The following is a 27,658-nucleotide window of genomic DNA, read 5'->3' on the forward strand; positions in this document are numbered from 1 at the left end:
TATTAATTTATTATTATATATATATACATATACATATATATATATATTTAATTTATATATATATATATATATATAAACCTATAGATGTATATCTATATGCCTATGTGAAGACACAGCCCCCCATAACATCCATCCACAACGTGACATGGCGGCCACAATGAAAGCATCTGCTAATCTAGCGCAGGGCGTGGGCTTAGTTTTGATATATAAACGCAAATAACCTTTACATTGATTGTGCATATCACAGGTACACACACACATACCCTGCTGACATTCTTTTTACTCAGGTTGATACTAACACACACACGTACTTTGCTGACATTTGATTGGCTCAGGTTAATTCTGAACATTGTCGTCACAAGATTTTCAATGCCGACTTCACCATCGACGGTCAAAAGAAGGACATCTCGCTCTTTGGAATGGTAGGTAGAAATTGGCAAGTACCCGCAGACTGTCAGTAAATGTAGTTCGTTCAACTGGTACACAGTGTATGTAGTATATATATGTATATATAGATATGGTAGGTAAACAGTGCGTTGTCATAACGGTAGGTAGAAAGGGGTTTTTCATAGCTTCGGTAAGTACTCGTAGACTGGTAGTATATGCGCATCGTTATGTTGGTCTCTCTGTTGGTGTATTTCTGTGAACTAACACTCAAACTCGATTGAGATGAAACCGCAGCCATTGACACGCATTCTTAGTGTATTCCATTACTCACAAGTCAGTCCTTTCTGCCGTGATATATATATATATATATATATACATATATATATATATATATGTGAGTGTCAAGTCTTGGAAAGGTTGATTCGCTGGCCTGGGATGGTTGCGTCCCTCACTCGCTTGCGTACTTGTTGCTTGTCTGATAAGTTCTTCAGTTGGTTTATGTAATGCCTTCTCTGTTATGTTATATATATATATATATATATGTGTGTGTGCGTCAATACAATACAATACAATACAATACTTGGCTTACATCAATTACTTCCGTTTGACTGCATCTAAATTATCTTCTCGTGTACACGCAGATCCGTAACACATACAAACAAACGCCCGAGGGCATTCTGTCAGCGTACAGCGACAACGCATCAGTTATTGAGGGCTCTAAGGCAACCAAACTGAGACCTAACCAAGACACGCACGAATACACAATGGTATGCGCAATTTATGCTTGTATGTAAATGTAAATGCATTTATGTATCTGTTAATGCATATATATATATATATATATGTGTGTGTGTGATTTAGAAGTATCTGTGTGTGGATGTTTTTTGATTAATGGGTGTTCAGAGTGTAGTGTGTTGAGTTATTGCGTGTGTGCTCAGTGCATGCTGCGTCAATTCTTCCTATCGTTAAAATATATACCAGAGAACGTACAAGTACAATGATTCATATATATATATATATATATTTATTATAACTGTATGGATGTGTGTGAGCGTGTATAACTACACGAATATAGCTACATCAATTCACAGAGGTCGCTGTGTGTATTCTGCTGACGTCCACCTACCTATTCACATGCTGACAAATATACACAGCACATGACCGGACCTCTGTCTATGGCATATATGTACCTTATACCTTGATATCATAGCATGTTCGAAAAAGGCGATTTCGAATCGATTTTATATTTTAAATTTTCATACTCATTGAATCGGGTACAACAGCATTCTCGAAAATATTTTAGTTCCGTTTTATACATAACTAAATATGTTCTGGTTCTTTAATATTTTAGTTCTTTAAATAAAGTTCTGTATATGAATGTTTACTACATATGCACACACACATACACACACACACACACATATATATATACATATATATGAGATTATGTAAGCCTGATTCCAACCTCTTTTATCAATTACACGCATGATACAGGAGCAAGAAGACGTGCACATTCTCATGAAAGTGGAGACGCACAACCATCCCACTGGCATCTGCCCATTCCCTGGCGCAGCCACTGGCAGTGGAGGAGAGATCAGAGACGAAGCGGCGGTGGGCAAAGGAAGCAAACCTAAGGCAGGACTATCAGGCTACAACACATCCCACCTGCGCATACCAGGCGCAGAGGTATGTGAACGGATATATATATGTACGTATGAATATATATACACACACACACATATATATATATATATGTGTGTGTGTATGGTTGATTAGTAACCGAGCCTGAATCTCAATTCAAAGTGTCTGCGGGTAATCGGAAGCAGCCTACGACTGGGCAATTAGAATACAACACATCACACTTATGTACACCTAGCACTACAAACACATTATGACAATGAACTAGATACAAACACATGTGCATACCTACCACTACAAGCTACGTCAACCAACTAGTTACAAACACGTGCTTGTAAGTTCATATAATACAGACAGAGAGAGGAGACACACCGCAGCACAGTCGGCAGCACAGAGTCAGCGTTAAAGGTTTATAAGAGGCACAAACACACAAACACACACGCACACGTACTAATTCACACGTAGACACATGTATACGTACTAATACACACGTTCACACACACACACGTGCTTATACACTCGCACACGCACACACAGACACACACGTATTTATACACACGTACTAATACACACGTACATGCACACACAGACACACATGTATTTATACACACGCACACGCACACACACGTACTTATACACACGCACACGCACACACACGTACTTATACACACGCACACGCACACACAGACACACACGTATTTATACACACGTACTAATACACACGTACATGCACACACAGACACACATGTATTTATACACACGCACACGCACACACACTTACTTATACACACGTACACACGTACATACTAATGCATACTTTGGTACCCATACGCACACTCACATACTAATACACGCACTTGTCTGTGTTCCTATGACCACAGAGAGAGTGGGAGAGCACAGCAGGTGTGTCTCCTGCGCAAGCGTCGGCGTTTAAGATTATGACTGAGGCACCTCTGGGCAGTGCTGCGTTCAACAACGAATTCGGTCGACCCGCCATCGCCGGTTACTTCCGAACTTTTGGAGACGAAATCCCTAATTCTGAGGTAAATTGGGATCGGCCCTTCCTGATTTTGCGTTCTCGAGATATGCCAAAAATAACCTTTCACTGAATAGCGGGCACAAAAATATACATATGTATATTTATATAAATATACATACAAACACTCACATATATATATATATATATATATATATATATATATTATATATATATATATATATATATGTGTGTGTGTGTATATATGATTATGTAAATGTATATGCATATGTATGTGCATATATATATATATCCACATATTTATCCCACACTTCCAACCAGCCACCTGTTTACTATTCTATTTCTTCACCTAAGCTCGTCTCTCTCCTATACCTACCGCTCTATGGGCCTTATCCATTCACAGGGAATGTACACTACAGGTTATAACAAACCCATTATGCTTGCGGGTGGAATGGGCAACATCAGAGCAGAACATGTCACCAAGGGACCAATGTCAGCTGGCGCACACGTGGTTGTGCTGGGAGGCCCTGCGATGCTTATTGGTGAGTGGCTGGTGCGTGTGTATCAACGGTTGCACTTAAATTACATCTATATATGCATATATATACTATTTTGTATCTATAAAATATATGTATATATGCATGACATTTACACAGGTCTTTATGCATACATAAAGCTATACTTCTTCATATTTTTAATTACATATCCATATACGCACGTCATTTACACGGGTCTTAATAGATATATATACATATATATATATATATATGTATTCTTTTCGCAGGTCTTGATATATTACAAATACCTATTCATTCACACACACACATGTGTATACCCTTTCCACAGGGCTTGGTGGTGGAGCTGCCAGTAGTATGGCTTCAGGCGGTAACTCTGTAGCACTTGACTTCGCCTCCGTTCAACGACACAACCCAGAGATGCAGCGCAGATGTCAGGAGGTCATAGACGCCTGCAACGCTATGGGTGTGTGGTGTGTATATATATTATAGGTATGGTGTATGCGTACTATGGTTGGTGTATATGTGATGTATGTGTACCCTGTGTAGTGTGTGTGATAAATATGTGTAATATATGTATTATATGATATAAATGTGTGAATCATGTGTACCTGTGTGTATTATATGTTTTATACATGTGAGTATCATATGCGTTATTCTTGTGACATGTTGTCCATATTCGGGTGTGGTTTGTGTACTTTGTAGCTGCTTATAGGGCGCTATCTGCGTAAACTTTTAGGGTTTTAGGTGGTAAGTTGGTGTGTGACATTGTATATGTATGTATGTACATAGAGACATACATACACACACACATATATACCTATTTATATATATATACATATACTCATCCCCGTGCTGTTGCCTGGTTGTTCCTTGCAGGTGATGACACCCCCCTTGAGTTCATCCATGATGTGGGTGCGGGTGGACTGTGTAATGCGTTGCCTGAGTTAGTGCATGATGGTAACCGCGGAGGTCACTTTGACATCCGAAAGGTACCCAATGCCGATACAGCCATGAGTCCCATGGAGATCTGGTGCAACGAAGCCCAGGAAAGGTAGGTATGGGGTACTGTGTGTGGCTATTTATAGATCTGGCTATAAAAGGTATATCGTGCCAAATTAGGTATCGTTTAATGGGGTCTGATATTGATCCTCATGGTTATCTGGCGTATTAAAACCGAGGGAATGTATGACTGTTTCTAGATAGATGATTGTTTGTAGGTATATCTTTTATAACGTGTATGTATACCTACTGATATTTATTTTTGTCCTTCAAATAGTATATGATTTCATCTGAGTTATGATTAATCAGCGGTTTGCCAAGTGCCTGTAAATGGACAATTGTGCGAAGGATAGCAAGGTTAGCACGTACTTGTGATACTTTCAATGCTGTTTAACATTGTACCTCATTTATGTAGGTACACGAGTACATCTCAATTTACATTTACATATATATATATATATATGATTTCATCCGCACACATACGAGCATATCCCGTGTAATGAGTATTGCATCTAATAGCTCATGTGCACCTTTTACAGATTTGTCCTGGCAATTAAACCAGAGGCAGGACAGCTGGCGCGGTTCGAGGCCATCTGCGCTCGAGAGAGATGTATTTATGCAGTGGTTGGCATGGCAACGGAGGATCACTCAGTCACAGTAGAGGATAGCCACAGCACCACCTCAGCCCAGGTCAGTACAAGTGTATGTATATGTCTGCCAAGACATGTATATGCGCATTTGTGAGAGTATTGATTTGAATATATATATATCTATACATCTATCTATATATATATTGTATATATGTATATGTATATATATGTGTGTGCGTGTGAATAAAAATGTGTATGCATATATATATGTGTGTGTGTGAAAAAAAATGTGTATGCATGGTATTTCAGGTGTTTTTGTTTGATGTTAGGGGTTGTCCTTATTCTGCGTGTAGGTTCAGTTTGGTATGTAGTAATTGCTGACACCTCAGCCAGAGCTTTTCATTCCGTTCTTTGTGTATGTACATGTTTTCTGTATGTGAATGTGTATATGTATGTGTACGTGTATATTTATGTGTATGTGTATGTATGTGTATATTATGTTTATGTGTATGTTTATATTTATGTACGTGTATATGTATGTGTATGCTGATATATTGTATGTAATTAGTGTATTTAAATATAGTGATACACTTATGTGAGAGTGCGTGGATGCCACTCAACCGGTAAATCCAACTGTCCGCTCTGATCACTGATTTGGTCACAAGCTTTTATTGGCTGCTATTAAAAGAATAAAGCTCGAGTACTTACATATACTTTAATATTGTAATTGCCGCAAGCAGACTGAAGACGGAACAGCGACCAAAAAAAGGAAAGACGACAGTCGACCTGGTAAATATCAAACTTGACTTCCTAGTATCGGATGAGCAAGGCATAGGGTTAGGTTTACATATGTATATGAGCATAGCATCGATCAGTGCGTACGTACAGCAAAGGGGTGTGGAGTGGAGTGGATGGTGACCTTATTCGACAATTCGTACATGTCTCTGTATATGTATTTGTATATAATATATATATATATAGTTAGACGATATATATATATAGTTAGACGATATATATATATCTCCTTCTTATGCTTGTCGAGATCACAATATAGTATGTACTGAAATTTTGCCCAGCGTGAATCAGTACGTCAGTACCTATGCGCATATGTACCCTGTTTAGGGTTCTACTTAGTCCTAAAACGTACTGTTGAGTGCACATGTCTACATAACATAGTCCGTTGTTGGTTAGTGCTTCTGGCTTACTCTCCCATTCGTCGCTGTCTCCACTTTAGTCGATCTGCCTTCCTCCGTTCTGTTTGGTAAACCGCCCAAGATGGAACGTAATGTGACCACTTGCCCTGTCCCAAGCCTTCCGCTTTTGGACTTGAAGGTACGACGGTTGTCCTGATACCTCTGTGGCACACCCCCCGCCACTATTTCCTTTTCCGTCTGGATTCAGGATCATGGAGTACATTTGTATTCTACACCGACACACACACTCTCTCGCCCTCAAACACACGCACACAAACTATATATATATATATATATATATATCACAGACACACACACACACACTCTCTCTCTCTCTCTCTCTCTCTTTGTGTGTGTCTCCCTGTCCCCTGTCTCCGGTGATTATAGCAGTGTTCAATTGCAGTGCAGCCGTTAGCGTTGGCATTGACCGATGACCAGTACTCACTGCCCACGCACACGCTTTGGAGTCGCATGTTTGCACCACGGACCAATGGAGAATAATTTCATTTAATTGGCCAGTATTAATAGATTGATTTCTATTTATATCCCACACATACACTCTTATTAACATCATTTCATTGGCCAGTATTAGTAGATTGATTTCTATTTACATCCCACACATACACTCTTAATAACATCATTTCATTGGCCAGTTTCTATTTCTATTCCACACATAAACTCTTTATAACATCATTTCATTGGCCAGTAATAATAAATTGATTTCTATTCATATCCCACACAGACTCTCTCCGTAGCCGCATGTCTGGACCGATCCATTTTCCTTCCGTTTCATTGGCTAATATTAATAGATTGATTTCTATTTATATCCCACACAGACTCTCTCCGTAGCCGCCTGTCTTGACCGGGTGCTGGAGTTCCCGGCTGTGGCGTCGAAGTCCTTTCTCATTACAATTGGCGATCGCACTGTCACAGGCCTAGTCGCACGCGATCAGTTTGTTGGCCCATGGCAGGTGTGTGTCTGTGTGTGTATTTATGTTATTTGTACGTGTATATATGTGTGTATGTATATGTTATGTGTATGTATGTATATGTGTGTATGAGGATGTATATGTCATTTTGTAAGTGTATGTGTATATGTTATTTGTATATGTATGTGTATGTATATGTCATTTTGTATGTGTATATGTATATGTATGTGTACACACTCATATATCCATTTATATATCTAACGAACTTCTTTACAGTCTATTTCCCAGTTCAACATCAATTCGTCACAACTCACCTATCGTATTTGTATGTGTTGTTTGCACACGTGTGCGTATAGGTCCCTGTTGCAGATGTCGGTGTCACGTGCGCAGGATATGCTCTCAACGACTACGCAGGCGAGGCCATGTGTATGGGAGAGCGCCCGCCAATTGCCGTTCTATCGGCTGCTGCCAGTGCCAGGTAGGTAGAACACGCACACATATATATATATATAGTTGTATCCTGTTTTATTAAATTGTATATAGACATCTTAAAATCAGCAGATGGGGAGTGTGCACCGTGTGGTTAAGTGAATTGTGGTGGTGTGAAGCATCAGTGTTGTCAGAGAGGGATAAGTATGCAAGTATTTTAGTTTGTTAGTACGGAAGTATGTTATATGTTAGTATGTATGTATGGTAGTATGTAAATATGCAAGTATTTTAGTATGTTAGTATGTATGTTATGCTAGTTTGTAAGTATGGTAGTATGTACGTATGCAAGTATTTTATTATGTTAGTTTGTATGTTTGTTTGTTAGTATGACAGTACCTAAGTATGTTAGTATGTATGTTATGTTCGTTTGTAAGTATTTTTTGTGTTAGTTTGTTAGCATGATTGCACTCTAGGCGAACGTGCTAAGCAAAACCCACCAGTACACTGCAAACGATCCCCTGAAGTCACATGCGCATTCCGTTCTATAAATATCATCCAACCAGAATGGCCGTGGGCGAGGCGATCACCAATATCATCGCATCAGACGTATCAGATCTCAAGAAAGTCCGTCTCTCAGCCAATTGGATGGCAGCGTGCACCGCTCCCGGACAGGTACGGACCACACCGATGTAACATTTGGCTCAATTACACCTGAGCAGTTGAACACGTGCGAGCGCTACACCTTGTGGCGAATCAAACGTTTACGTTTACTCAGGTGCACAATGCACCCAGATTTAAAAACAGGACTGTGTGAGCAGGTTTTAGGACTGTTTGTTTTGAGTAGATGTGACCCTATAGAACATACGGGATACAGTCACACCACCCACTGAGAAAAATTGGATGAGTGCCATGCTAGTTTGTTCTATAAATAGATTTTAACCTTACACCAATCAATTCGCAGGACGCGGCGCTCTACGAGGCCGTGGCGGCTGTGGGTATGGGTCTGTGCCCTGCCCTGGGCTTGGCTATTCCTGTGGGCAAAGACTCACTCTCCATGCGAACCAAATGGACCGAGCCACAGACAGGCGGTGTGTGTGTGTGCTACGTTTCTATACTTATTGTTCAGTTTATGTGATGAATAGATGGCTTTTACGTATCACATAGAACTATATTACGAATACATGATGGTGTATTTTAAATACGTACTATATAGAACTATGTTGCATATACATGAAGGTGTATTTTGAATACGTATTATGTAGAACTGTAACATATACATTACGGTGTATCTTAAACACGTATTATATAGAACTATCCTACATATACATGTCTGTTACGAATTATCACGTATCATATAGAACTATGTTACATAAAATTGGCTGTTACGTTTTCTTGTTTGTATTACATAGAACTATGTTACTACATGGCTGTTATCTATTCCAATTGCATAGACCTATAATACACCTTTATGTCTGTACGCATTCCTACACATATCACATAAAACCATGTGACACACACATGCCTGTTACGTACCCAATAGCTGACCCAGAGGCCATCCACACACCACTGCACACCACAATTGACGTTAACGGACTGACTTCCACCTGTACAAATGTCCGTATCTCATCCGCATACGCGTTCACATGCAGATGCCAAGGAAGTCGTGTCGCCGGTCACTCTAGTCGTGACGGCGTTTGCCCCCGTTTCGGATGTGCGTAAGACCTTGACTCCTGAATTGTCCTTTGAGGACGGCCCTACGCACCTCGTTGTGGTGGATTTAGGCTCAGGACAGAATCGAATGGGCGCCAGTGCCCTGTCGCAGGTGTACAACTGCTTGGGAGGTGTCGATGGGAAGGTATGCATGTGCTTGTGAGAGATAGAGAGAGTGGGTGTGTGTGTGTGTATGCATGTGCTTGTGTGTGTGTATGAGAGATAGAGAGTGGGTGTGTGCGTGTATGTACGTATGCATGTGCTTGTGTGTGTGTGTGTATGAGAGAGAGAGAGTGTGTGTGTGCGTGTATGTACGTATGCATGTGCTTGTGTGTGTGTATGAGAGTGAGAGAGAGAGTGGGTGTGTGTGTGCGTGTGTATATGCATGTGCTTGTGAGAGAGAGTGGGTGGTGGTGGGTGTATGTGTGTGTGAGTGCGAGAGAGAGAGAGTGTGTGTGTATGTGTGTGTGTGACAGAGAGTGTGTGTGTATGTGTGTGTGTGACAGAGAGTGTGTGTGTGCGTGTGTATATATATGTGTGAGTGTGTGTACCTGCAGTCTCTCTCGGATATACCTGCTGGTAGTTGCATGTATTCTACCTCGGACATGTATGCATGTGTTTGTGTATGTGTGTATGCTTGTGTGTGTGTATATGTATGTATGCGCTTGTTTGTGCTCATTCTGTTTCGCATATTTATGTGATCTGGTGAGTCTGTTCTGAATTGAACGGTATAAAGCTACGGATAGTGTGGACTGTCAAGATTCGGAAAAGCGCATAAACGGTATTGGGGCCAAGTGTATAGCGTCTTGTGCGAATATGTATACATATATACATATATATATATGTGTGTGTGTGTATATTATAGCTTTCATGTATGTTATTAGATACAAGCTATCTCTCCACACATATATATTTGTGTATATTGGTTAATATATATATATGTGTGTGTATTTGTATTAGAGCTTTTATGTATGTTGATTGGATACAAGCTATCTCCACATATATGTCTGATTCTGATTAACGTCCACTTCATCTGTCTCGCCTAAGCCTTCCCGACTGCAGTCCAATCCTTCGTTCCCATCACTCCCTCTGTTGCATCTCCTCTACGTATACCTCATCATAGGCACCCTCATTAATAGTACCCTACCTACCACTCACCCCCGTGCTCCTGTTTATTTGTCCAATACCAGGTTCCAGATGTCGACTCGGCCGATGTGCTGTTGAACTTCTTCAACACCATGACCGAACTAAAGCGCACAGACAAAGTGTTGGCCTACCACGACCGATCAGACGGAGGACTCATCACCACAGTCACTGAAATGTGCTTTGCATCACGCTGTGGGGCTGACCTGACTATTGACGCAGGTGTGCACTATATATATATATATATATATATATACCAGTGATTGTGTATGTGTTTGTGGTTAATAGATAGATTGTATACCCCATGGTAGGTATTCTCTTCGTTGGTGCATTGCATTGTGTCGCTAGTTGAGTCACTCTCTTGACAGGGACTATGGCATTCGTAGGGCTTGAGCATGTATATGGTTTTAGGGCTTTGTTTTATTCTAAAACCCAATCGACATGTATAGATTTGTTAGCTTAGCTAAGCCAATAATACTGTTAGTACCATGAGCCTGTCTATTGGCGTATTAGTGCTGGTTTCATGCATGGGTGTATATGTGCCTTGCCATTCGGCTTGCAGTTGAGTATACTAAATAAGACGTAAACGTTTTCCGTGCTCGGATATACTTGCCCGGTAGACTTCGTTATGGAAGCACCTTGTATGTATCTTACCTTCCGACCTTTGTCAAAAGCGTCAAGTACCGCACTTCATGTCTGTTCTCTATCATATACTGCATACAGATATATATATATGTGTGTATACGTATGCATGTATTGTATGTATGTATATATACATATATATATATATAACTCACCACATTGTGACGCATATGGTCATACTGGGCACATAGTATCTACCTCTCACTTCGCATTCTGCCTTTTAATTGGTGCAGAGGGAGATGGCGTCATCCCTGCGCTGTTCAACGAAGAGCTAGGCGGTGTATTACAGGTGCGTCATCGGCTGAAGTTTCTTTGTCTGACATACCTTTATAGAACTATGTACAACTATACAGTATTCATTTGCGTATACATATATATATGCGCAGACGTGGACATATGCATATACACAGACATATACATATAGACCATCTGCATCGTACGGGTGGGTGCCTATGTGTCCTAGAAGCATGCTAGTGCTGGCCTATTGACAAGGGGCTGTTGTGATACGTACTATATACCGGTGTTAATTATAAAACTGTATCTAACGACTACTGATACCCTTCCATCCGCCAATAGTCCACTTGCCATTTGAATTCTCGAGCCGATGTCTTCATTTCGTCTTCCGTCTTACTGGTTAATTGTCCACTAATCTAAACCCCTATAACCACTGATCTGGTCCCACGTTCTTGATTGTCTATACGTAAACGTCTATTCACACTATTTATTCATATACTAGGTGCGGTCGTCTGATGTGGAGGCTGTGGTCAACGCCTTCACTGCCGCGGGTGTGCCAGCCGCTGCCATGGGAACGCCCGTTGCCAAGAGCAAGGACATCACGTTCAAAAGCAAGGTAGCCTTTACATGCAAAGTCGCGTGTACTCTGTATATATATATATATATAGTGACGAGGGTTTCTCCAACATGTGTTGGTGTGGCCATGTCGCAAGCAGTTGGTTGTAGCACAGGGGAAGCCACCTACAGCAGTTGTTATCGGTTCAGTACATTGGATGATATATTAGCAGTGCGGAGCAATTAATATATATATATATATGTTTATTATATCTATTATATTCATGTGTATGTATATATGTATTCTTATGCCATTATGTCCATACCGTAGGAACTATATTGAACGCATACCAGACACTGTAACATTCACTTCTGCCGCTAAATTAACGACGTCGTTGAGCCGTAGTCTGAGCATCAAGATGAACCTAATCACTCAATATATATATATATACCCTTTCACCATCTTCGTTCTCCATGACTTATCTTGCTGCAGGCGACTGGAGGAGTGGTGTACTCGGGTGATCGCGTACAGTTGTATCGCAAGTGGTCTGAGGTTTCTTACAACATGCAGAAGCGCCGAGACAACGCCCAATGCGCTGAGCAAGAGTGGGAGGCTCTGCTGGATGTATGTACTATTTCTTGTATATGTGTGTCATGTGTACGTATACTTACACATATGCATATACAAATACATATTCTATCCCCATATCATGCAACTAAAAGTGTTCATGTAGTATATAATCATATATATACCCCAATAGCATGTAACTAAAAGTAATCATGTAGTAAATATTCATATACGTATCCCCATCTCCTTTTGGAACAATACTCATATACATGGAAGACTTTACATACCTACACCACCTACCAACGTCACCCTCATACACCTGTCTATACACCTACTCAAACTCACTACTGTGCATAACCAAGACGCTATATTCAACTCCTTATCTTCTTTCAGGACTCAAATCCAATTTAAATGCCAATCTCTTTTCAGGACTAAACTCCATTTCAAATCCCAATCTCCTTCCAAGAGAATATGTTATTATATAGTGGACGGCAATTCCTATTCTTTCGAAAATAAATGTACTCAAAGTGAACTAAACTCCAATTCAAATCCCAATCTCCTTCCAACACTAAACTCTAATTCAAATCCCAATCTCCGTCCAGAACTAAACTCCAATTCAAATCCCAATTCTCCTTCCAGAACTAAAATCCAATTCAAATCCCAATTCTCCTTCCAGGACGAAAACCCAGGTTTGCACCTATCCCTCACCTACGAGCAACAACCCACCCAAACCCAAACCCAAACCCAAGGCAAGCCACAGGTGTGTGTGCTGCGTGAACAGGGTGTCAATGGCCAAGTGGAGATGGCTCAGACTTTCATGCTCGCAGGCTTCAAATGCGTCGATGTGCACATGACAGACATTCTCAGCGGAAAGGTGACGCTGGACGCCTTCTCCGGGCTTGTGGCGTGTGGTATGTGCGTGTATGTGTCTGTGTGTATGTGTGTGTGTGTGGTAGTATGTGTATGGTTAATTGTATACGCGTGCCTTCGACTTGGCTGCTTCTATGTGTATTATAGTTTCTCTGAGTGGGCGCTGATAAGGTGTGCGTGGCATAGCTACCAGCTATGTATAGTATACCTCTGTTGCATGGATACCTATGTACGTCTATTGTTACACGTAGTTTCGCGTATATGTATATATGTATGTGTATATATGCATGTATGTATGTGCATGTTTATGTATTTGTATTTATATATGACCAGGTATTAAGTGACTTCAGTTGATTCTTCCCATAAACGCAGCGGTGAACTCGTGTGTATTTACTCAAAAATATAGACATGCATTAAACATATACATAATGTTCGCGCGCTCTACACCACAGGACAATTCCTACATACAGATGTACCTATCTACATACAGTTGTACCTACCTACATACAGATGTATCTACCTACATACAGATGTACCTATCTACATACAGATGTACCTACTCTCACAGATAGAACTTATAAACTTACCTACAAGAACTCACATGTCTCGTCACAAGCAAGTGCCTTGAACGTACACTTCACGCATATAGACATACTATACTCACTGTACATATACACATTCACATCCACATACATACGCATATACGTCTTTCTCACACATACACACAGGTATCTAAACTCGCATGCACATATACACATATATTTATTCACTCACATACACACACATATACATCACCTCGCAGGCGGCTTCAGTTACGGAGATGTCTTGGGTGCAGGGGCTGGTTGGGCCAAGTCCATTCTCTACAACAGCGGTGCACGCAAGACCTTCGCCGAATTTTTTGGCCGAAAGGATACCTTTGCACTGGGCGTGTGCAACGGATGCCAAATGATGAGCGGCCTCAAGGTATGTATATATATATATATATATATATACTTAGCTTCTTTTATACTTGCCGACTTACCTATGCTTGCCTTCTTACCTTCTTACCCATTTACCTTCTTTCATACTTACCTACTTTCCTTCTTTTATACTTTCCTACCTACCTATGCTTACCTTCTTTGATACTTACCTACTTACCTTCTTTCATACTTCCCTACTCACCTTCTTGCCTACTTACCAAAACCTTCCCACTAACCTACCATTCGTGTCTCGATTCACAGGAACTCATCCCCGGTACGGAGCATTGGCCGCAGTTTGTGAAGAACACCAGTGACCAGTTCGAGGCACGCGTGAGTATGGTTGAGGTTATGCCCAGCAACAGTGTCTTCTTCAAAGGTGTGCTATCTCTAGCATGCGATGGGTTGATGGGTGTTTAAGGGTGTTTGTACGAATGTTAGTATATAGTGTATGTTTGTGTTTAAGAGTATAGTGTATGTTTGTTTCTACTGATATTCCCTCAGCTGTTGGTGATGTTTTATGTCCATTGCTCTGTACTAGCGTGCCACCCGAAGGGTTTAGCAACATACAATACAGTCTGAACAGGGTTTAGAACCCTAGTCTTAAACCCCCTATGCAGTTAAGGATTGTTGAGGGTATCACTTACAAATACATACAGTATATTAATATCTATGAACAGCACAAATTTTGCGAATATCTCCCTTCTATGCGGCACGACACAGTATAAGTACTAAATAAAACCCAACTCCGATTCTTTGTTCTATTTATAGATATGGTAGGTAGCCGGATTCCAATTGCCGTGGCCCACGGAGAAGGCCATGCACTCTTTAGCTCACCCGCCGATCGCGCAAGCGTCACCACTGAAGGTATGTTGTACCAATGCATAGCTATCACTATGCAAGTGTACATATGTGTGTGTAAGTGTACACATGTGCGTGAAAGTGTATACAGGCGCGTGTGTCTGTATGTATATATATATATATATATGGTTGTGCGTTTGTTCTCATCTAATCATGTACTGTGAAGTGGTTGTGTTTTTTATTGGGGGGTTTTTTTTCGTGTTTTTTAAATCATTGCTTTATACTTCAAGTGAATAGGATCACACAATTGATTGTGTCCATTCGAGAATTATATCAATCCACGCTCACTGACATAGAACAGCAAACATGTCTATATTTAAGCTGGAATGCGTCATATGCGTGCATGCATGCATATTAAATAGAATGCTGGTGTGTGTATTACGGCTGACATTGTACATCCCTACCGGTGTTGTGAACCAACTCCAAAGAAGTAATGGCTGCCGCGATTCCTCTGCACATGCCTTTCCCTTTCTCCAACCATATATATTATATATATATATATATATATATATATACCTGCATTGAGAGCACAACTCTCACTCCCAATTACTTCGTGTACCTATATAGGTATGGTTGCTCTGCGGTATGTGGACAACTACGGTCAGCCTACTGAGGCGTACCCCGCCAATCCCAACGGCTCGCCCGACGGTATCACTGGGTTAACCTCCAAAGATGGGCGTTTCACCATTATGATGCCCCATCCCGAAAGAGTGACAAGGTATGTTATTCTCTTGTTTTGTGTGTGCGTGTAGGACTGAGGCCACTCCAAAGCTATTTGTAAACTATATAATGTATTCTGAGCTCGTGCATAAATTTTGCTATAAGGCGAGGTTGTGTGTATGGTACGACTACTCGAGGATACATGCAAACTAGCTTGTTTTCTATGTGTTTGAAATTCCTAGAGACAAGGTTTTATATACTTACAATACAATGGCTATGGCATTATCACCCATCTTTCAGATCCTATAGACGAGGTTTTATATATACTTACTATACAATGACTATGGCACTATATCACCTGTCTCTCAGATCATTCACCAACTCTTGGTATCCTGGAAAGCGTGCCGGAGTATCTACAAATGCCGCGGACGAGGGTGCCTGGTTGCAGATGTTTAAGAATGTGCGAAAATGGGTAGCCGAGCAACAGTAGAGTAATCTAATTATATCATCCAATGGATGCCCACTTTTCGACTTCGACAGTCCGTACCTAAATTGTAACCCTAAAATCAGAGAACCAAGGGACTATCTGATACTTCACTAATTTTGTCGCGTCAAAAAAAAGGTCCGATATTTAGTAAACATATGAAAACATGTCTCATGCTATTCCCTTGATTGTACAAATCTTCTTTTGCCTTAAAACAAAGTGATCCTCCTTTGTTAAAACTGTTCATGGAGTGACCGGGAAACGGGAAAACGGTGCACCTCTTTGGCAACTCGCTCATAAGGGTGGATCTCAAAGTTGAAGAAAAAAAATCATGTCAGGTATGGCGTGAAAATGGGGGGCGGAACTATGGAATGAGAAATTGGACTATGAGGCTCTCGATTATATATCTTCTAAGAAGAACAGCGCATACGGAGACTTCTATGGTATTTTATCTTCTGAATCTGTAGGTGAAATGAGCTAGTCAGAGGTATGCTGGGGTGGGTGGGCGGATGCCCAGACAAAACGTAGGGTATGCTAAATACATTCCATCCAAGGTATGCTGAACAGAACAGTTGACAAATAGATACGGAAGATAAATATCGATTTGTAATGATTTTAATACAGAAAGGTGTATTTCAAATTCGAACATGAATGTAAAAATATCATCTAGCCGGAAATCGAATCCGGGTCTACCCCGTGGCAGGGGGCAATTATACCACTAAACCACTAGATATGTGTTGTAGATTCATCTGTTTTATAATTTATAATAGCGACTATTGTTTATACTTTCAAATATGAAAAAACGTGACATTGTAGCGTATGGCCCTCTGGCCTATACCCTGTAACCAGATAGTGTCTCATCTAAATTAATCAATTTTTCTGCGAGACTCTCCGCAGAGACGCTGATGCTAACATCGTAAGGTATTTATAACGTTCCCGTTAATAGTTGAAAGCTGAACGTATATTGCCGTAGTTTGTTCGGTCCAGTATAAATGAGAGGGGGTCAAATTTTAAGTCTAACATGTCGTCAAGTTTTGTTCTTCTCATTCCTTGATCTATTGTGGCCAAATATATAGTAGTAGGTACTATGTACACTGTCTTTAGGGTTTAAGACAGCAATTTAGAGGTCGCGCTGACCGATTTTCTTTTGGCCAATATAGTATAGCCTTCTCAAATACTCAAATGAAGGCTATGAATATAGAATGTGGTTTTTTGAGAAGGAGGCTATGACAGAGCCCTCTCAAAACGACACAGTACTTACAAGCTACACATAAATATTTATACGTTTACAATACGTATTCACATTTGTATTCTATTTGTTTTTGCTTCGTTTTGGTATGCTTTCTATATATCAAATCACAAATAACGCAATTTATTTATTTTTAACATAAATATTAGACGAAAAATAAATAAAAGTTACTTTTCAAAACTTTCACGGGCTTCACCATCTGCGGCAATTTCGACTATCTTCAAGAACGTGCTTCGAAACCGTTTTTAGGAGGTGGCAAAACTCTTGCAATTTCAGAACCCAACTAATTTTTAGGGTTTTAACGATAGCCTTCTGTAATTCTGTTATTATTCCAGGAGGCTATGTTCTGAAGTGGGGAGTGGGGTCCCGGACCTCGTGACTACCACTCTACCAGCCGACAAAAACGTAAAAGGCTAAAGGCTAACAACTCAGATTCTGCGTTTTTATAAAAAGAAGCTTGGGAGTTGTTGGTGCTCTCAAGTATTGTTTTGAAAAAATGAACAAAAGGTGGAAGAAAACGTGCTTTTTTGAACTGTGAAGTGTGAAGTTGTGAAGTGGTGATCAGTTGACATCTCACATCACTGGCATCAGAATTCAGAGACTTCAGACACATGAAAACACATCATGATGTGTGCACTGTGTAGAGTGTAAAGTGTAGAATTGTAGACTGCAGAGTGAGAAGAATGTATCTTGGCCTGCAGAACTGCAGTCTGCAACTCTGCACTCTGCAGTCTTGTTGCAGTCTTGTTGTTTGTAGATGATGTTGCACAGTTGCAGACTTGCAGACTGCTGTGCAGTTGTATGTATTTACAGGTTGCAAATGTAAATGTATTGTCGTTGTTTCTTGTAATCTGGACGAATGTATCTGGCTTAAGTCTCCAAGAGTCAAGACACAATATCATACAGAAAATAGAAATTCAATGTCACAAAGTCACAAACAGCCAAACAGAGAAGTGAGATTTGTGATATATGAGTATTCCTTCCCTCTGATCAGGATTTAGGCCTCATCAGGCTTCAGACTTCAGACTTCAGACGTCAGTCTTGTGAGTGGAGAAATTGACGTTTTTTAACAAGACATCATCCACATAGAGATAGCCATGTTTTTACTATTTAGATTGTGACTTGTTAAGTTGTGAGTGTTGGCCTATGTCTGTGGGGGCTATGGGGCTCTCTGGTGGACTGGACTTTTGAATGTTACCCCGTAGGGATATGTGTCCTCGCGGGGATCATCACATCCCTCTAGAAACAGTGACATGATACGACTCTCATGGGTTTTATTAAGAACCTTCAGTTGCCCTCAGCTTTTATAGCTATATTAAACATTTTTTGATGTCGTGATAGGATAGGATAGGAGAATAAATTGGGGGGAGTAGGCTTGGAAACGGCCTCTTTTAAAGAAAACGCGGTATCGGGGGGATTATGTCACACTGTCATTATATATATATATTTAAAGTAAGGCAAACAAACAAACTCTGCGATCGTGGAGACGTCCGCGAGAGGGCAAGACGTACATGATGTAGACCTAAATATGTATGAACTATGACAGTATGAGGCGTTACGCGTTAAATAGTCGCGAGCAGTGTGGCGTCAGGCGTGAGCTCGATAGCCTGTGTACTGTGAAGAGTGACTCTGGGTGAGCAGTGCGAGCCTGAGCCCTGATTGTGAGTCTGTGACAGCCTGTGCAGCGTGAGCAGTGTGAGGCTGAGCCTCTGAGGCCCCTGGAGTCCTGGACTGTGAGCCTATGAGCCGTGACGTCATCAAGTCTGAATTATATACGCAGCCTGAGTCTGAGTCACCTGACAGGAGTCACAGGACTGACAACCTGGCACTCAGATTTGTTTTATATTATTTAGTTAAAAAAAACAAAATCATATTTATACATATAATAGAATAAAAGACATTTTTTTTTTACGGAATATACTGTTGTCACCGATTCGTGCATATTTGATTTTTTTTTTAAACAATATTTATGATTTTTTTCTTCTTTCAAAAGCAAATACTATTCTGAGGCTCTCTGACTTAGGCTTCGGCCCTTGGCCTCAGTCTTGTCTGAGGGCACAAGAAGGCCACTAGCCCCACAGCCCCACAGAGGCTTTCGATATAGAAAAATGTAAAAACAACCCAAAAGAAGGGGGGGGAAAGTCCTCTCTTGTGAATAGGGTAGTTGGCGATATATTTAAAAAAAAGATTCTGGTCTTTTATAAAAAAAGAAAAAAGGTTTTATCACTACTCCGAAACGCTAAATATTCAACTCTGCACTCTGCACAGGTGACAGACCGGCAGTCCAGCTGTTCGGCGTTCGCTGAACGTTTTTCGGTTGGTTTTGGACTTTTGGTGCTCTTTTCTAAGTTTACCAAAATTCACACCGTGAAATCGTGAATAAATAGTGATTGATGAATGATGCCTGAGCCCTTAGAGCAGGCCTCATTACGTTGAGAACGTTTAGCGTATAAAACAACGCGTGAAATTTGACCTGAAATTTTCACGCAATTTCGACCTGACAAAAAAAATCGGCTACGAACTCATAAGACCCAATCGAAATCGAGCATATCTCGTTGGCAGTTACACAAAATTCACAGACCTTACAGAGTCACAAAAACAGTCACACAATCACAGTGACACTTACTGCTACAACACACTTGCACATACTTAGAAAAGTACATTGGCACATGCACACGCACACTTACCGTCCTATCCTGACTGTTCTTAGACGTATACTAGTATAGACGGGCACTTAGCTATGTGCCCCGGTACCACAGCGGCTGTGAATACGATCGATCTCACCCGCTGTCAGCCATGCGTCGATCTCACCATAAATACTGATCTCACGCATATTGAAGAAGTGAGCGATTGCAGAGTACCCATCGTGGACGTTATATAGCGTGGTACGAGGTAAGGATGTACAGCACCAGTACAACAGTAAAATTTTGGAAGAAATCATATTGAGATGTGAGTTATCTTTCGAAGTGCAGGCTGTGATGTTTGTGCACGTTCTCTCTAATATTGCCGGAAAGCCAATGTATGAGAATTGGCACCGGATCAAGTGGAATCAGAGTTCTGGTTTGTGTACGTTGATGATCACGGGCAGTGCTACAAATACTAACAACGACATACTTCAGTGTAACACTACTATGGTAACAATTCTTGCAGTGCATACAAGTAAGCGTTTCTTTCTCTAATCCTATTCTAGCAGCAGTTATCACGAAGCTATCGCTCTTGACAGGATCAACAGCTCTACCCATACTGAATAAATTATCTTCGCAGTAAATAAGTCTAGCTTAACTTCTATACTCGATGTGCTTAGATCGAATAATGTTCTGCTGTCTGCGATCTTGTGATTTACACCTATTTTTTCACACCAGACTATGCTATAGGGAATAGGTTACTAGGGCTTTAGGGCTTATTGGTCACCAAGATATCACAATAGTCGCATGTAGTTTTACATGTCAAGTGTCAAATTTGTCAACGAGCAGAAAGGACAAAAGGCAAATGTCAGCCTGTCAGGCTGGGTCTGAAAATTAGACCCCATAGTAGGTTTGGGCCACTGTATATGAATATAAACGCTCAACGAATAACGTTTACATAAGTTTTTAAGCGTTTAACGTATAACGTAATGAGGTCTGCCTGAGAGGCCGAGGCCGAGGGGCCCTGGGCCCTGAGGCCCCTGACTTGCCTGAGGGCTGAGGCCCTGAGCTTCTGGATTTGCATTCTGCAGTTGTGAACCCTATATTATTATTTTTGAAACAAGGAGAGGCCTGACAGACTAACTGAAGACTGAAGAGTTGAATAATCTGGCACCTAGTAAATACCTAAATATGGAATAGATTAGGTACAAAACCATACGGCATATTTAGCTATTTACAATACGTAATAAATACAGCAACAATTAGCCTTAATTTTTTTTTAAATTATACAACAATGTACAGTTGTCAGTATGCAACTATGCATGTTTCTTTTATGTTTTCTGGAGTTGTTTTTTTTTTCAATCGAAAAATCAAGAAAAATTGTTAGAAAACCCCAGAAACGAACAAAAAGTTTTGCTTTGCTTTTTTAAAAACAATCAAACCCAAAACATAACACACAGATAAAAAGATTTTTTTTTTTTAAATGCAGTTGTTTTTTCTCTGACAAACAAATGCTCCGTGATTCTTTTTTAAAAATATACGCCATAGTGCCTTAACTTTCAAAAATACACGACTTTTTTTATATTTATTCGGGATGTGTGTTTTTACCAAACAATATATCCAAATATAGTATGTATTGATGTGTTTTGTACTTACGTTTTGTTAAAAAATATGTACATGTTTACTCCTGTTTTTTTCGTCATAATTTTGAATATAGGCTTTTTCTATATATTTACATATATATGATTGTTTGCCGATTTGTCGACATTGGCGTTGAGGCTGAACCGCTCAAGGCCCGGCTAACCTCTTTACGTTCCGACATAGGGGCTTATACGATCAAAGAGCAACGTTTAACGGGACAATTAAAAACGTGGTAACGTATACTAGATTGGCCTAAAAATCAGCTAATCCAATATTTTTAGCCACATAACGCTGTGTAGATCAATAAACGAGTGAGAATAAGGACAAAAGATGGCGACATTCTTGACTGAGCATTTGGTCCCCTTAATATATAATGGACCGCGCTATGGTAAAATATACGTTCAACACTCCTTGTTTATCGGGTAGAATTTCAACGTAGACACGTTATACGTTATGAGGCTAGGGCACAAGGCGTTGGCCCTTTAGGTGACAGACTTTTTCCTAGGAGAGAGGCAGAGGCTAACCGGGTGACTGTTGTTTTCGTTTAAAAAAAACAACCACGAAATCGAAGGGAAAAAAAACAATCGAGTAAATGTAATTATGTAAAGCACTTTCTGTTTTAGTCTTGCTTTTTCTAAACCAAAAAAGCTTTACTCAGCTGGTTTTCTGCTCTTTTGATTGGCAAGCCTTTAAAACACGTGAATTGCGATGGGCGCCAGCGGTCAGCCGCCAGTGGCCCCAGGCGTTATTTATGTAATTTACAGCTGTGGCCTCACAGCCCTCGCTGGCCTGTGAGACAACCTTTATGGGGATTCGGAATAGAAGTTGAACGTAATCGCATATTTCTTCAGTTTTGAAACGTTATCACGGTTATAATGTGATTAGAAGGGCCTACCTACGTTCTTTTATAGAAAAATAGGACTAGTTCATATGGTGAAAATGATACACACTCAAATGTTTAGACCCACACAGTACACCTGTCCGCATAAAAAGGGCCACATTTTGAATTGAAGTTGAACGTCAACGTATATTTATTCGATTTATAAACGTTTAAATGGAAAAGGGTGTGAGGTTAGGATGTGAGCGTGAGCATGAGCTGCCGTGCGGTCGTGAGATGAGAGCATTGTAGTAAAAATTTTATTTTTTATTTTTTAAATATTAAAGCCATATTTCAAACAAGAGAGGGTTGAAGCTCATTTACTTTTCTATTAAAAAACGATAACAATGTATAATTAAATACTCTCACTGTACATTTAGCCATAGCCCTCTTAGGCTCTGGCTCTAAAATGAAAAATCGAACATTTGTACACAGGTGACAGGGCTATGTTTAGCTATTGTTTTTTTTCGGTTTTTATTGATTCCTTTTTCTATTCGAGTTTTTTTATCTAGAAAATATGTATTTACGACAAAGCATTTTTAGCCTTCTAAATTTGATTTTTTTTAACTAAACAGAAAGGTACAGTATTTATATTGTTTATTTCAAGATTTGAAAACACTAATAAAGCTAAATAGTAGATGGCTGAATTAAGTGAATAAATATCCTCAGATAGAACAACGTGATGCTTCTATTTTGATGAAGAAAACCCAAAACACATACAATTTTTTATTTTTGGATTTTATTTTATTTTTTAAACAAAAACATTTAGAAGTCTATGAATTCTTTATATTTACCGAACACTATTTGTTTTTGTGGAGATGTGGTGACTGGGTGGGTACAATTGTACCTTGTACTGTATAATATGTTTTTTTTACTCTGATGATTCGTCTCTAATCAATTTATTAACTCTTCTCGTGACTACAAACATATTTCACATCTAATATTTTTAACAAATATACACTTCTGTTTTTTAAACGAAACATTCGTTGTTTACAAGTCGCGTCTGTATTTGTATTTTTTTTTGTTAGAAATCAAATTATTTATAACTATTTACCAAGAAAGCTATGGTTTTTTAATATATTTTTATTTGGCGGTTTTAAAAAATGCAGAGATTCCGATGCATTGGCGTTAAACCTTTAACGTTTTGTCTCCTTTTCGACATGTATAAGGTCACTCAGGCCTATTATTATATTTAGCTTTTTAACTAGTAGAAAAGGCCTGTACGTACTTAGAACGCTTAAATATGTTAATATTTTGTTCTAAAAAGTATTAGTCAGGAATAAAGAAAAATCGAATGAAAATGCTTCTCCATGACAGACGTCAGTGTTATGTTTTGACATTTCTTCACTCTGAATGAGTATATGACAGTATGAACTATGACATACACAAGAAGAGAAGAGAAAAAATAGACTATGTTCACAATTTCACAACACATGAATGATGAATATATATGTACATAGCAGCTCTGAGTCTGACCACTGAGTCGGGAGCTGGAGTAAATTTACTCTACTCTGCTCTGTGACCTTGAGATAAGAAAAAATCTCAACTGAAACAAAAATTAAAAAGAACTTGTTGGGAAAAATAAATATAGTAAAACTTGCAGCCAACAACAAATTATCATCACTATTGTTTTTTATCGTCCAAACTGAACTACAGAAGTGAATTGTTTAGTTGGCGTGTATTAGAGCTAATGGTCAGGAGCTGAGATGGCCGCAATTATAGAGCTGGGGTCCACACCACACGACGGACTGGAGGAACAAGTATACGTACGCAAAAGTATCAAATATGTTTTGCCTAATGACAGTGTGCAAGACTTTATCAATCGTATACAGACCACACTCACCGTTTCACCCTTCACCCTTCCATCCGGCGAGATTGTAGCTTCACAAATGAACAATAGCTGCTATTTTGATGATGAGTACCTCAACATGTATAAGGAGCGTGTAGTGAAGAACGAGGGTGCTGAATTGTATCGTGTACGTTGGTACGGTACATCGTTGAAACCTGTCGAAACCCTTTTCATCGAACGTAAGCGACACCATAACTACAAGGAAGTTCAGAAATACAGCAACAAGAAGAGACTGGATCTTCCCAAGGAAGAGATGAATAGGTTTCTGACTGGTACGCCGATTGAAGAGTTAAATTCGTCCAAAGACAAATTAGCCGGAGACATACAGGCAGCCATGATGCATTTGCAGCCAAAGATTCGTACCCAGTACCTGAGAACTTCTTTTATGACCCAAGCAAACAAAGACCTGCGAATTACCCTTGACAGAGATATAGTTTTGTTTTCTGAGCCAAACAGCTGGGCTGAAATTGCGGCGGCAGATGGCATTGGACAGGGCAAAGGCGTGAGGATGCCCTTCACGGTTGTTGAGGTAAAAGTGGCTATGGGTGAAAGTGGTAAACCTGAATGTCCTGATTGGATACACACTGCGTTGATGGAATGTATTGCAAGGAAAATCAAACTAAGTAAGTATGGATACGGCTGCATACAATTCTACCCCATACAAGCTCACCCGTCGCCTAAGTGGAAGCCCGAGGTAGAAAGGTGGAGTGAGCAATTGACCTCGAGACCGGCAGATATTACTAGCGCTGGCTCGCTACTAAATTCTGGCCATCTTGCGCCACTCGCGACGAGCTATGTTCCTGTCAACGACAACCATAACAAGGAATACACATATGCTTGGTTACAGAATCAGTCTGAAAAGTGTACCACAGTGGACATATCCTCCACTAAATTGGTCTCCAGCGATGAGAAAGTGAAGCAGACAGGCAAGAACACGAGAAATATATTCCGCACGGCTAGACGACATGGACTGAATCGCAATGGAAAAGCTTTCATGGCGAACGAGCGTACCTTCCTCAATTATATATAATGGACAAGTAGTTTAGCTACGTTCTGTGTAGGGCTGCTGCAGATTGCCTCAGGAAATGAGGTCTTGTATGTATCAACTGCGATAATCGCCTTCTGTGACGTACTTATCATGTATGCGACTATAATCTATCATTTGCGACGTATTACTTCGTGAATAATATTACGTCGAAAGGTGGGCGTGTACCGAGGTCATTTAATGAATGGAAAGTTATATCGGCCATTATGATCATGTTCTTCGTTGCGGTCAATTCGTACATTATCTACTTATGGGTAGCGCACCTATCACGTTCTTCCCTTGGGACTACTGTTGTATTACCAGTATCAAGGTAACCCAGTCAGTACAACAAATTTAGTGATCGACATAAAATAGCAACCGCGCAGCGAACTCGGTGATCAAATCAAGTACGAACCCCAAAATGAACAAGTGATTTGTTGAAGGACCTCGTCTACAATACAGCTTTGCAAATAAAGAATACTACCAATGTGGTATGTTGTAATTACCTTCAACACATTAAGAGCATTCCAATTTATTCTATATGGAATAGGTGATGCTGGTGTTAACTACCCGACAAGATTTTGATTCTAGCATGACGGGCAGTCACCTTTGTCAATCTCACGATTCGCTAAGCGAAAGTTTATACTTCTGCAAATTGAGAATATTTCAAGTTACAATTATTCGTACATTGATCCCCGTATCCGAAATAATATCCATTTAACAACTAGAAAGAACGTGCGATAATGGCGGCTTTAATTTTCTTACTTTTGATACGTGTACCTGGGATTGCTGAGCGTTTATAAAAACCGCCCTTCTTGCATATTTACCTTTTCATTTATCTGCCAGCGGTACTATCTCGGGCTGGTCTTACTAATGTGTGTCTGTGGTTGTATTCTAAGACTAATTTGATGAGCAGAAGGCTTGCTTGCTGGCTTCGATCAGTGGTGCGTTAATACTTTGGTCCAAGCCCAAGATCTTCAGCATATTGTCGAATTGATCGCTGGTCTGTTTGAATAAGATATCATGATGTTTAGCAACTAATGAACGAGAGACATAAATATCAACTGAACTTTAACGGACATACGGACATACGGACAGCGTGCTTAAGTTATGAACAAGGAGCGCACACAGAATTGTGGCGAGGTATTGCCACCGTAAAGCACCAACGAAGGTACAGAATAAACAGAGCAACTATGTCAGGCATTCAATACAGTACACATGAAGCGGGGTTTGATATCTTCAGATCAGCAGTCAACCAAATTGAATTCGACCAAACCGCATTTACATATCATATCTAAACAAAATTGGTCCATTCAATACAATACAAGCAGACACACCAACTTTCGTCAACTATATCCACTGATACTTAATTATTTACATAGAGACGTTCCGACAGGCTAACACCCTTGCTCGCCTACTACACAGAATGTTTCGAAATTGTATCGAAACCAACGAACAAAATATTATATTTCGCTTGGGATGATAATGCGATGAGACTGTCTGACTCATGAGTTTCTCTGTTCTTCAATACTTTCCTGATTCCTCTATAGTCTGTGGTATATGTTATCCGACAACAAATCAAATTAAAAAGTCTATCTTTAGACCATCGAGTCATCGAATACAGATGGAAATATGCGTGATGTATTTATTTACTTTTCATTTTCATGACCCTCTCTCTTGCTCTCTCCCTCTACTCTCTCTCCGCCATAGTATTTAAATATATATAGAGAGAGAGAGAGAGAGTGCGCAAAGTATCTATTGTCGGCAATCATTCGATCCACCGGTCACCTGCAAAAGTAGTATACAGTATGTGAGATATGCAATAAAGATTCAGTACTAGGGGACCTATGAGATAATTACACATCGGTCGTGCTCATTGATTAATATTGTCCAACATTATCTTTTGAGATCTCTTGGACGAAACGAGCGCTTGTGCATAAATGGGTATTACCAATATTTATATATATATATATATATATATATGTGTGTGTGTGTGTGTGTGTATGTATGTATGTATATATATGTGTGTGT

At 40.0% G+C, this 27,658-nt stretch overlaps 2 protein-coding genes and 1 non-coding gene across 3 annotated transcripts in view; 2 read left to right on the top strand and 1 right to left on the bottom strand.

Annotated features, from left to right (window-relative positions):
• Positions 1-16,532, top strand: part of SARC_06901 (phosphoribosylformylglycinamidine synthase) — a gene marked incomplete at its 5' end in the record, with an annotated part of 20,914 nt that extends 4,382 nt beyond the window's left edge. The window contains 25 exons of the mRNA XM_014299171.1: positions 336-422; positions 1,029-1,154; positions 1,882-2,073; positions 2,907-3,068; positions 3,426-3,564; positions 3,869-4,003; positions 4,417-4,591; positions 5,079-5,229; positions 5,870-5,918; positions 6,364-6,461; positions 7,159-7,293; positions 7,608-7,729; positions 8,244-8,352; positions 8,642-8,768; positions 9,330-9,535; positions 10,581-10,755; positions 11,409-11,464; positions 11,912-12,025; positions 12,458-12,589; positions 13,209-13,443; positions 14,205-14,365; positions 14,623-14,737; positions 15,130-15,225; positions 15,787-15,937; positions 16,249-16,532. Of these exons, the coding sequence (XP_014154646.1) occupies positions 336-422; positions 1,029-1,154; positions 1,882-2,073; positions 2,907-3,068; positions 3,426-3,564; positions 3,869-4,003; positions 4,417-4,591; positions 5,079-5,229; positions 5,870-5,918; positions 6,364-6,461; positions 7,159-7,293; positions 7,608-7,729; positions 8,244-8,352; positions 8,642-8,768; positions 9,330-9,535; positions 10,581-10,755; positions 11,409-11,464; positions 11,912-12,025; positions 12,458-12,589; positions 13,209-13,443; positions 14,205-14,365; positions 14,623-14,737; positions 15,130-15,225; positions 15,787-15,937; positions 16,249-16,369 (3,369 nt within the window). The 3' untranslated portion in view covers positions 16,370-16,532. The remainder of the gene's footprint in view (positions 1-335; positions 423-1,028; positions 1,155-1,881; positions 2,074-2,906; positions 3,069-3,425; positions 3,565-3,868; positions 4,004-4,416; positions 4,592-5,078; positions 5,230-5,869; positions 5,919-6,363; positions 6,462-7,158; positions 7,294-7,607; positions 7,730-8,243; positions 8,353-8,641; positions 8,769-9,329; positions 9,536-10,580; positions 10,756-11,408; positions 11,465-11,911; positions 12,026-12,457; positions 12,590-13,208; positions 13,444-14,204; positions 14,366-14,622; positions 14,738-15,129; positions 15,226-15,786; positions 15,938-16,248) is intronic.
• Positions 16,533-17,025: 493 nt separating this feature from the next.
• On the bottom strand, positions 17,026-17,096 carry SARC_30151. The gene has a single exon. It is a non-coding gene; the product is annotated as a tRNA-Gly (tRNA).
• Positions 17,097-24,392: 7,296 nt separating this feature from the next.
• Positions 24,393-26,119, top strand: SARC_06902 (hypothetical protein). The gene has a single exon (XM_014299172.1). The coding sequence runs from the start codon at positions 24,461-24,463 to the stop codon at positions 25,631-25,633; it is 1,173 nt and encodes a 390-aa protein (XP_014154647.1). The 5' UTR covers positions 24,393-24,460; the 3' UTR covers positions 25,634-26,119.
• Positions 26,120-27,658: the final 1,539 nt, after the last annotated feature.

This window comes from Sphaeroforma arctica, assembly GCF_001186125.1.
Source record: "Sphaeroforma arctica JP610 unplaced genomic scaffold supercont1.517, whole genome shotgun sequence".
NCBI classification, from domain to species: domain Eukaryota; class Ichthyosporea; order Ichthyophonida; genus Sphaeroforma; species Sphaeroforma arctica.